This window comes from Rhinolophus sinicus, linkage group LG01 (assembly GCF_036562045.2).
Source record: "Rhinolophus sinicus isolate RSC01 linkage group LG01, ASM3656204v1, whole genome shotgun sequence".
Classification (NCBI taxonomy): Eukaryota; Metazoa; Chordata; class Mammalia; order Chiroptera; family Rhinolophidae; genus Rhinolophus; species Rhinolophus sinicus.
In genome coordinates, this window is record NC_133751.1 from 5,302,051 (window position 1) to 5,314,259 (window position 12,209).

Here is a 12,209-nt window from a genome sequence, read left to right on the forward strand (position 1 = left end):
GCGCGCGCGCACACACACACACACACACACACATGTGGATATATATATTTAATTATAGTTGGCATTCAATATTGTTCTACGTCAACTTCAGGTGTACAGCGCAGTGGTCAGGCATCTACACAATCTATGAAGTGATCTCTCTGATAAGTCCAGTGCCCATCTGGCACCCCACATAATCGATACAACATTAATGATTATATTCCCTAAACGATTTCACATCCCTGTGACTTTTGTGACTACCAATTTGTACTTTCTAATCCCTTCACGTTCTCTCCCATTCTCCAACTCCCATCTAGCAACTGTTAGTTTTTTCTCTGTATCTGTGTCTATTTGTTTCATTTTAATATACTTATTGAACAAATATTTATTGATAGTATGCATTGTAAAGGGTTTTTGAGTTTTCTTAAAATTTATTCATTTTATGTTGCAAAATCTAACAGAATTTACTTTGGAGTGGGAATTTGGATCCACTACACAGTAAATGGCTGAGTGTAATATTGTATCTTTTTCACATCTGTTTGATTATAGGTTGCTGGGAAGTGGGGAGGGATGGCTGATTTTAACATAAAAATATACTTTGATTTCTGTTTTATCTGTATCATATGGTGTTTTATAAATTAAAAATGTTAGTGTTGCAAATTGGTGTCTGATTGGTCATCTCTCTTCCAGGTGACAGGTTCCGTTCTATCATTGACGATGCTTGGTGGTTTGGGACGGTGCTCAGTCAAGAGCCCTATCAGCCACAGTACCCTGATAGTCATTTCCAGTGCTATGTTGTTAGGTCTGTATGCAGAAGGAAACGAATCAGTACAAACATTTGTTCATTGTGGCAGGTGGTTGGATAAATAACAGGATAAAAACAACCCCGATTAATTGTCATGACGTCATGGCAGTCTCACCTCTGCAGTCTCTTGCATGGCTCTGTTGTTCCCTGCTCACTAGTACCCCCTTGGTGCAATCTCTGACTGCTTCCCCGGGACCATTTCTGGAGCTTCCCAATATTTCCCCAGCCTGATAGTGAGTGCTGCGTCATTGCCTACGAGCACATACTACATCTTTTCCTTTGGGCAGAAAACCTGTGCTGCCTTTCCATTGGCCGCGGAATACAGTCCACGCTCTGAAGCCTGAGTCATGTTCCAGGCCTTCACACTGTCTGAGTTTTTCTTTACTTACCCTGGTCTAGGCCACACAGGATTTTTGGTTTTGTCCTTGAGCCTGCTGTACATTTTTATACTTAGTTTTCATAAGGTATCCTTCTAACATTTTATGACTGTTAAATAAACTTTCACTGCCACAGTGAGGTTTATTTTCGTATTTTCTATCTTCCTGTTTCCTCTTGTAGTGGATACCTAGTTACTAGCCACAAGTTGGCTTTATGGAAGGCTAAGCAGACTTTTCTTTTGGTTTTAACAGGTGGGACAATACCGAAATTGAAAAGCTTAGCCCATGGGACATGGAACCAATTCCTGATAATGGTATGTAATTGTTAAATAATGAAAATATTTTACCTTTGTGTTTCTAATTTTTTATCTTACTAAAGCACATAGAGCAAATTGTATTCTAAGAAATGTTTTCAAATTACGGTAACTGTGAGCTTTACTAAAAGAAGTCAAGAAAACTATGTGTATCTGGCTCATTAATTCCTACCCTGAGTTTCCGCTGGTGCTGGCTGTATCTCAGTAGCCTGTGTAAGTCTGCTGTAAACTCTTCAGACCGCCTCATGCAGCCTCTGTGTCCTTGTCCTCATCCTTACTCTATTATCTTTGTTTGATCTTCAAAGAAAAGTTCTATCTTAACTTCCACCTGTCTTCTGCTTTACCTCAGCTTGTCTGTCTTACTATGGATCGTCTGCTCCCTTCCCTTGAGAGAGAAATGTCTCTGTTCCAAAGCCAGCCTCTTCCTTCAGTGCATGCCATCCTGTTGCTTTCAACTTCTGTCAGACATGGCACTTAAATGTAGTTCATTCCCTCCAAGAATTTTCGTTTCCTCCTTCCTTTCTCCATTTGAGTTCGAATTTTTCTCTTGTGCCTTACAACACTTATCATTTGGCTTTTTTGAACATTTTATCTATTGAATTATTTCCCTCTTGCTAGACCTTTTGAAGGGGTGCTCTGTGTCCTTGCCTCCTTTTCTTCACTGTCAAGCTTTCTTTTACGCTAGTGTTTATTCAACGTAAAAACATACAAAAGCTTTTGTGCTTACACCCCACCATTCTTTTACATGTGAAGTCTTTGCTCCATGAGTTTTTCCTGTGTCTGCCCTAGGGGCCAAGCAGACCCTTTTTCCGTGTGTTTTACTCTCGGACATATCTTCAACTACCATGCCTTGCTTTAATTTGGAAATAAAGATTCTTGTGGGAATAAGGAATTTTCTTCCAAAAATGTTTTTCTCATAACTGCAATCTTGAAAGTCCCCAGTGACCCCCTTTGTTTGGTTTTCATTTGAGCTCAGTGTCTTATAAGTACTAGGAAATGAAATTTTGCAGTGTAGAAAGCGTGTGATAGATAAGTAAAAACCAACATTTTTTGAGGTCACACTCTGTTCCTAAGAACTCTGTGTCAGTTCATTTAATCTGAGATATTGATGCTCTATTATTAATTTCACAGATGAAGTAACTACGGCTCCAAGAGTTTGCAGTAACTTGTTTAAAGTCACACACACATCTAGAAAGGATAGGAGTTGGGATTCTAACCCAAGCCGTCTGACTCCAACCAGTGCTTTTAACTCCTGTTTACAGCTGCTCTTTTGTAAAGGATGGTACAAATCAGTGAAAGCACTTACATAAATTAATGTTAATGAGGCCACTAAGGCTTTAGAAGAATTGTCAAAAGACATGAGCAGGCAGAAAAATTAACGTGGAGGCTTATGAAGAGAGGCTCGTTGTATCAATGTTTTTGGAAATGTATATTAAAATAATAAAATAATGGTCTTACCTATTGTATTGTTAGATGGGTAAGTTTATCTTCTAGTCCTGTTGACATTTTTTTCCTTTTATTTGTAATTTTCAAGAAAAAGTTCTCTGAACATTTATACTGCCTCTTGTTTGTTAAAATGTGCACTTTCATCATTATGAATTTTTATTGTACTTTTTCATATTTCATTTTGAAATAATTTTAGATTTATAGAATGTTACAGAAATAGTACAAAGAATTTATGAATACCCAGTTTTCTCAAATGTTAACATCTTAGCTAACTATAGTGCAACTATCAAGTCAGGTAATTAGGACTGACGCCATTCTAATCTGTAGATCTTCACATTTGAACGAAGGTCCTAATGTCCTTGCACACATTGGATTTCATTGCATGTCTTAGTCTCTCTGAATCTGGGATCCCTGAGTCATTCCTTTATCTTTTATGACCATGACACTTGTGAAGCGTACTAGCCAATTATTTTGTAGATTTTTCCTTAGTTTGGGTTTGTCCGATGTTTCCTCGTGATTAAATCCAGTGTTTGCATGTTGGGCAAGAGTGTGAGAGAAGTGATGTGTCCTCAGTGCTTTGTAGCAAGGCACGAGCTATCAATTTGTCTTGTTCCTGCAGATGTTAGCTTGAATCCTTTGACGTAAGTGATATCTGTCAGATTTCTCTGCTATAAAGTAACTACTTTTTCCTTTGTAATTAGTGTCTTGTTTATGACCTTTGACAATTTAATTTAAATATAGTGTATATTTGTTCTTTCTTTGGTTTATTTTTTTCTTTTTGTTTTCTTTTAATGGAATTCATAGTTGATCCACCTGAAGAATTAGGAGCTAGTATTTCTGTCACTTCAGATGAACTAGAGAAATTGCTCTACAAACCACAAGATGGTGAATGGGGTCAGAAATCAAGAGATGAAGAATGTGAACGAATTATTAGTGGTATAGATCAACTTTTGAATCTCGGTAAGTTTTTTTTAGGGTGAAAAGTTTCATGTTTAAGCTTTCTCATACGAGTATTTTAAAACAGTATCATAATTGTGGTTGTGTTTATTACTATAATTTCTGTTTGTTACCTTTTGGAGTGTTAAATTTATCTCTGTTTTACGAATGAGTTGTAGAGAAATATCACTTAGAGGCAATGAATTTATTGATAAAAATTCTTCTGTCTGCCTTTACAGATATAGCAGCAGCTTTTGCAGGGCCAGTTGATCTGTGCACATATCCGAAGTACTGTACTGTTGTAGCTTATCCAACTGATCTTTACACAATTCGAATGAGACTTGTTAATCGATTTTACAGGTTAGTGGAAACCTACTTTAAAAATAGTTTGAAAAGATATTTGGCCATACCAACTAGAGTACAGAGGTGGTAGTTGACGGTTACCGTGGTGGAATGGGGACTGATTAACATTTTCTGTTTCATTTTTGTCTTTCATTATTGTAATTTTTTGGTCATGTAAGACATTGTGTTAGGTGCCTGTGGGTAGTTGTGTATATAGAACCTAGATAAGAAAAATGACCAGATTTCCTTCCTCAATCTTTAGTGGTCTGTTTTTTCTTTTTTAAATTATATTAAGTAGTTAGAAATTACACACACACACACACGTATATATACATATATATATGTATATATATATACACGTGTGTGTATATATATGAAAAATTATCATTATAAAAAACTGACTTCTTGAGTTCACATTATTGGTACATTTATCACATTTATCTCTGTGGCTGGACATGGAACTGTGCATTTGTCAGAAACCACTTTGCCAGTTTACAGTGAGATTGACTCTTACGTTTCAGTGTGGAACACATTTTCTTCATTGAATTTCAACAACTTCAAATGCCCTGTTAGGCAGTGTGAAAAGGGAGGGTTGCTCTGTTGGTTTTCTGGATGTGATTAAGTGATCTGTTAAGATTTCTGGTCCTTAGATGTATTCTTTCCAGTCTAGCATCTAGTATTACTACTTATGACTGTGATCAAGTTGACAGCACGAAAAGGTTATTCATTGTTACTTTGCACTTATGGTTTAATTAATATAGAATGCTGGCTTAACATGCTGGATTTTTCACTTGGTTTGTCTTTTCATTTTCTAAACCCTAAATTGCCTACTTTTTATTTTGAAGGAGGCTATCTGCATTAGTTTGGGAAGTCAGATATATAGAACATAATGCCAGAACATTTAATGAACCTGAGAGTGTAATTGCAAGATCAGCTAAGAAGATAACTGACCAACTTTTAAAATTTATCAAGTAAGTGATCTCATATTACAGATGTGGAAAAGTGACTGCATATTATGCTCTTGCAACCATCCAGGTCTTAAATTTTACTCTTTGAATTACACCCTTTTAATGTTTACTGTAAGTGACATTTCTTTACATACTTACTGTGATTATAGTTTCCGTAAAGGAATAAGAAATTAAACAATCCAAATTTTTCTACTTTTTGTAATTTTGCACTGCAGAGACTTGCCCTGTGTATGTCTCCTTCCCCGTTTCCCCTCAGGTTAACGTTGTACATGTCTGTGGGGTCCTGACACACTGGTAAGAAATTACCGTTGGTGCAGTACTGTTGACTCCAATGTGGCCCTTCCTTGGATTTCGCAGTTTGTACATCAGTGTCCGCTTTCTGTTCCAGGGTCCAATCCAGAATCCCCATCACTTACACTTTTGCTTTTCTTAATTTTCTTTAACCTGTTCCCTAGTTTTTCCTTCTTTTCATGACCTCATCATTTTTTATGAGTGTTAAATAATTTCTTTGTAGAGTGTACTTACTTTGTGTTTGTCTGATGTTTTCTCATGATTAGACTGAGTTTTAATCTTTGGATTGTATCCTGTGAGAGTGTTTGTACATGCATGAATATTCCACATACTTTCCTGCTTTGGAAGTTAATTTGGAATAATTAGTATGATGAATGAAAACTGACCTGGAAATTGAAATGCAAGGTCTAGTCTAATCTGTTCTAGTGAACATTCTATGTGACTTTGAACAAATTACTCAGCCTGTATCCTTTGAAATGAATGAGTTTTACTATATGATCCTTGTATGCGTTTTCCCCAGAGCTGTATTAAAACATTAATCCTGTAGTAATGTTTCAGGAACAATACAGTGAATACCCATATACCCTTCCCCTAGATTAATCATTTTGTTACATTTGCTTTATTCTTTTTTGTGTACATGCCCAGTAGAGTGTCTGTTGGTCTCGCTGATAATGTGTTTTCTAGACTGTTTTTAGAGTAAGTTGGACACATTGTGACACTTTATCCTTTAATGCTTCTTCCTGTATCTCCCAAGAGCAGGAACATTCTTTTATATAATCATAATACAGCGACCACAGTCAAAAAACTTTGCTTTTATTGAAAGAATTAATATACTAGAGAAGACAATTTATAAACTGTGCCATCATTTTCAATAGCCAGTTGCAAACTGGGGAATAACTGATTCCAGTCTATGTCACTTTCCTGCGTTAAATCTCTCCTATGTCTGGAGGACTCAGACTTAGTGCTGTTTCCCCAGAACTTGCTTCTTTTTCTCTTCAGGAAGATCACATGCCCATTGTCATCTCCTTTATCCCTGGATCCATACTTCAGCATTCTTTCTTCTTCTTTGTGTACAGTGAGATTAAGATACAATGTGCTTTAATTTCTACTTCTTTTTTTCCTTCAATTATGTTTTATCTCAAATATTATTAGTGATGATACTTAGAAAAACTAATTCGTGTATTCATCCAACTGAGGCCATACAGAATGTTATTTCTGGATTATCAGCTTAATTTCTGTACATACTTAACAAAAAAAAAATTTTACCTTCATTCAATATTCTAAGATGGTCAGTTGTTTCCACAGAAGGTAGAGTTTAAAATCCTGATATTTCTCTGCTTGAAGTTAGTATGCATAGTTGGGCAACTGTTTAAATCTAACCTGTAGTTTGAATCTTTGACAACAATAACTATATCTGCATACAGTTAAAAAAGTGAAAAATTGTTTTTTAGGGATCAAGACTGTACAAATATCTCAGAACTTTCTAACACTTCTGAAAATGATGAGCAAAATGCAGAGGATTTGGTATGAAGTTTGTCAATTTTACAATAATTTTTGTTAATTTCAAATGGTACCTTGAAAATAATAAGTAGAAAATGTTGCTTACCTATTACTAATTTTTACTATATTCCAGTGAACAAATATAGAGCACTTGATACAAATATATTTTTTAATTATCTAGATGTCAGTGATGTAATTTGTTTCAGCCAATAATTGATATCAATATATCAAACAAAATATGTCCAAGTGAATAACTTAAGTGTGGAATATGTTCTTTTTCCAAATTTTAGCTAGAGGTACATTAAAGAAGTACCTTGGAAACATTTTTGGTAAAACCAATATCTGAGAGTTGGATTTAATTGTAATTAAGAATTAGTAAACACTTAAAAAAATTTTTTTAAAAATTTAAATCTGAAAAAAAAATAGTGAACTTTACATGCTTAAAGTATTGTGCAGTCCTTCACTCAAGATGGGTTTGAAGTGTAAGTAAAGGCCAGTATCAGTGATGTGGTATCACTGCGCTTCATACAGAATCAGGCTGTCAGATGGAGTTGCTGGAGAGATATTCTTTAAAAACAGTATAGCTTTAATTTCTACACCAACTTTCATTGTAGTTGGCTGATTTTCATGATAATTTATATTGGAATAAAAATTGATATAGTAATATGTGATTTAGGGAATAAGAAAATGTGTAGAGTACAAAGTCCAGGAACTGTAAAAGACTGTTTCTGGGGTTTATAAATAGATAGGACTCAAATTTAAAGCTGCTTTTTATAGTTATATTTTGGAATTAATAGCTATATTTTGGAATTAGTGCATGGAATGTAAAGGGTTATTAAGAGTGGTTGGTTTGTTGGAATCTGCATGCCACAAAGATCATCTGATACAGTTTGTTTTTTGAGATTTTGTTAAGTTATAATTCTCGTAAGACCTAATATCTTTGATGTGTTTTTAAAATTAAGGTTATTACATTTCTAATGAGAATATTAACACTTAAGGTGCCCTGATTTTTTATTCCTAGGATGATAGTGATCTTCCTAAAACATCTTCTGGGAGAAGGAGAGTAAGTTAATCTGCCTGATTGACCTTTGTTGTTTATTATTCTTTAAAATCAACCTTAGATTTTAGGTGTAGTCTTTTGAACGTTACATTGATGTATATGAATATTTTGTAAGAGTAAGGGGAGCAGTTACCGAAAGGATGGATAGTTAGGTAAGGTTTAGAGGAAGAGTTTGGATTTGAACTGTGTTCTCAGAATGAGATAAAGTTAGAAGAGGAAATTCAAAAAGTAGGAAAGTGTGGCATGTCAGTGGCCAGTGAGGGCACTGACCTGACTGGTGTAGAGGCTGAATGTTGGAGAGTGAGCAAAATGGCTGTATCTGGCTGTGACATTGGGAGCAGATTATGGTGGTAATTGAAAACCAAGGTCTTCAGTTAAATTAGAGAATCAGTTACACAGCCAAAATTGATATAATTAGATTTTGAGGGAAAAGAGGGTAAGTATTAAAGGAAGTGAGTTAGGAGTTCATTGCAAGAATCTAGGCGTGAAGGATGGGAACCTAGTCAAGGATAGTGTTTGCTCGGAATGGAGAGGAAGGGAAGGAAATGAGACCTTTTAAGCAGAAAATTAAATAGCGTTTGGTGACTGAACCTTTATTTACAATGAGGATTTGTTGGGGGGATGTATGGAAATAAGTTTGGAATATTGGGTACTTGGAATTGTGGTGTCACCAGCAGAACTCTTGAATTTCTAATGTAATATGTTAAAGGTAATTAAGATAAAATACTCAAAATAATGTTAACATTTAAAATTTCATCAAATGCTGCTTAAATTTAAACTTTTCGATAACAATTTTCATAATATGCTTGCCCCAAATAACATTGAAAAGTTAGACTTGAAATATTATCACCTGATTTTCATTTTTGTATAATTGTCCCCAGTGGTTAGTTTCTGTTTAGAATTTGCTATGGCTGCTGTAGCAAATTACAAATCTAGTGGCTTAAATAACAAAAATAATATGTTACAGTTCTATAAATTAGAAGCTTAACATGGATCTCACTGCGCTAAAATCAAGGTGTCAGCAAGCTGTATTCCTTTCTGAAATTCTGGGGTAGAATTAGTTACCTTGCATTTTCCAGCTTCTAGAGGCTCATGGCCCCCTTCTTCCATCTTCAGGCCAGCAGTGTGACATCTTCGCCTGACTCTTCTGTCTCCCTCTTAGAAGGACCCTTGTGATTACATTGGACCCACCCTGATAATCCAGGACAGTCTCCCCATCTCAAGATCGTGCCTTTAGTCACACCTGCAGAGTCCCTTCTACCATGGAAAGTGACTTAGTCACAGGTTCTTGGGATTAGGATGTAGACATCTTTGAGCCATTTTTCAGCTCACCAGATTATCCAGTATTACACTGCAAAATCTGTGAAAACAATCTCTAAATTTGGGAGATAAGTGGTGGAATGAAAAATGTTTCTAGATTAACAGATGTGACATTATTGGATTTTTACAGAAAAGTAGGTTTTCTCAAAGTAGATAGAAAATCAAATACCATACCGTAGTGTGACTTTGCCAAGACTGAAAAAACTTGCTATTGTGAATGTATTTTTAGGTCCATGATTGGAGGAAAAGGAGCATCAGAGCAACCAACTATGTTGAAAGCAACTGGAAGAAACAGTGTAAGGAATTAGTGAACTTAATATTTCAATGTGAAGATTCTGAGCCATTTAGACAACCCGTTGATTTGGTTGAATATCCAGTAAGTTACCATTGTTGGAATGTTTGGGGCTTTTCTTATTTTGTGTAGAGGAGCTTGGGGTAGAGGTATTTAAATTAAACTTTTACAGAGTAACATGTCTAGGCTTCATATTAGCTTTTTCTCTTACCACTAAGTCAGCTGTAGAACAGTTATGTAATGGAGGATTCTACATGATTATCTATTATCTAAGTAGGCCTAGCCCCAAGAAAAATATAAATTGGATAAAAAAAAAGTGTCTTCGGTCCAGTAATAGGGGAATGGAAAATGACCTTTAAAAAGAAGTTAGGTTATAAAGCACAGATATACTATAGAAAGCTTGGAAGGAGATACAAACCATTCCATGTCCTGCTACCAAGTATAATATTTTTGGTATATTTATTACCTTGTCTCTTTGTCTGGGCCTTTAAAAAAAATTATTAATGGTTCTTAAAGTCCTTCTAATTTATTTTCTCCTGTCATTTTGAATATTTAAAAAAACCTGATGCTCTTAATTTCTAAAAGCAGGAATTGAATCTTTGAACTAATTATTGTTTTTAAAACCTAGGACTACAGAGATATCATAGATACGCCAATGGATTTTGGAACAGTAAGGGAAACTTTAGAAGCGGAAAATTATGACAGCCCTTTGGAATTTTGCAAAGACATCCGGTTGATATTTAGCAATGCAAAAGCATATACACCAAACAAAAGATCAAAGGTAATTTTACAAGTGGTTCATTAAAAAGAGAAATGAGAATATGTGATCAGTATAGATGGTAATTTTCCACTCAATTGGTAGAAGTTGGAACATTAAAGATACGTGAGTAGAGTAAGACTGTTAAGAATAGAGCTTCCACTGCTGCCCAAATATCTGCTATGGCTACCTTAAAATTATTTACCTTTCTTAAAGTTTTACAAACAAATGAAGATTGGTGAGAGTGAGGGCAGCAGTGAAAAATGAACAGATTTAAATTTGATATGTAGAATGAGAAAACTCTTCAGACATATGAGAATCTTGAAAAGTGATTGGAAACTTATTGATAGAGGCCGGAAGAATACTAAAAGTAAGAAAAGGAAAATCGGAAAGTAGGGGTGTGACTACTGATGGCATGCCAATATTTTGGGGAGTACATTCCTAAATTTTTGTTAGAATGTTACATGTTGGGTAAGTTTTCAGAACTTGTCAAATCATAATAAATATACAACTGCACATATACTCTCGAGTTTTCACAAACATCACAAACCCTTGTAGCCAGTGTGATGGGTAATTTTTAAAAAAACTAATAATTTGAGAAGATTTTAAAGTAAAGCACTTTGATATTGTAGCACTGTCTCTAATCATCAGTGACTATTACTGCTAATTAATCATTTTGCCTTAATTTCACTTTCTCCTCATTACTTACTATCATATTCCTCCTGCAGTACCAATTCTTGTGTGAATTAGTTAACTCTTTTGTCGCATTCGATATGCAAATTGCTTATTTGATCTGCTTAATAGTCAAGTTTAGCATTTTTCAAGCTTGTGTTACTGTCAATATTTAGCATTTGTATGACTTTATTTCCAGAAAAAAATTTTTCATTCATGTCTTTTTCCCCCCTTTTGTTTAAAATACATGTTTGATGATTTATACCATATAACTCACCATTTAAAGTATTCAGTTTAATGGTTTTTGGGGTATGACATTGTCAGATTTTCAAAATTGTGGCTATATCTACATAACAAAATATTTTAACCATTTTAAGTGTATAATTCATTAATTACATTTACAATATTGTTCAACCGTCACTGCTGTCTATTTCCAAAACTCTCTGCTCACTCCAGACAGAAACTTGATAACCATTAGATGATAACTCCACATTGTCCCCTTCCCTCAGCCCTTGGTAGCCTCTAATCTACTTTCTATCGCTATGAATTTGCCTATTCTAGATATTTCATATAAATTGAATACCACAGTATTTGTCTTTTTTGTGTCTAGCTAATTTCACTTATAATGTCTTCAAGGTTCATCCATGTTGTAGCATGTATCAGAACTTTCTTTTCATGTCTGAATGATGTTCCATTGTATGGGTTGGGTGTATGGCATTTTGTTTATCCATTTATCTCTGGATGGACGCTTGAGTTGTTTCTAGTTTTTGGCTGTTGCGATTAATTCTGCAGTGAATATTGCAATACAAGTATCCGTAAGAGTTCTTGCCCTCAGTTTCCTTGGGTATACACTAAAGAGTGGAATTGCTGGATTATAGGGTAATTTGTATGGTTAGCCAAACTATTCCATAATGGCTGCACCATGTTACATTCCTACTAGCAATGAATGAGGATACCAGTTTCTCCACATCCAATAGGCCAATATTTGTTCTTTTCTTTTTTTTAAAATTGTAGCCATCCTAGTGAGTGTGAAGTATTATTTCATTATGGTTTTTGATTTGCATTTCTCTTATTACAAATTGTAACTAGGATTTATTTTAATCAAGCATAGTAAGACATGCAGATATGGAAATGATTGTCATGAAGGAAG

At 34.9% G+C, this 12,209-nt stretch overlaps 1 protein-coding gene across 4 annotated transcripts in view; it reads left to right on the forward strand.

Moving 5' to 3' along the window:
- Positions 1 to 12,209, forward strand: part of BRWD1 (bromodomain and WD repeat domain containing 1) — a 104,828-nt gene that overhangs the window by 65,787 nt on the left and 26,832 nt on the right. For all 4 annotated transcript variants that reach the window (XM_074325217.1, XM_074325220.1, XM_074325227.1 and 1 more), the window contains exons 28-36: positions 670 to 781; positions 1,414 to 1,475; positions 3,726 to 3,881; positions 4,097 to 4,217; positions 5,045 to 5,170; positions 6,910 to 6,982; positions 7,980 to 8,021; positions 9,568 to 9,714; positions 10,259 to 10,411. In XM_074325217.1, coding sequence (XP_074181318.1) covers positions 670 to 781; positions 1,414 to 1,475; positions 3,726 to 3,881; positions 4,097 to 4,217; positions 5,045 to 5,170; positions 6,910 to 6,982; positions 7,980 to 8,021; positions 9,568 to 9,714; positions 10,259 to 10,411 — 992 coding nt within the window. The remainder of the gene's footprint in view (positions 1 to 669; positions 782 to 1,413; positions 1,476 to 3,725; positions 3,882 to 4,096; positions 4,218 to 5,044; positions 5,171 to 6,909; positions 6,983 to 7,979; positions 8,022 to 9,567; positions 9,715 to 10,258; positions 10,412 to 12,209) is intronic.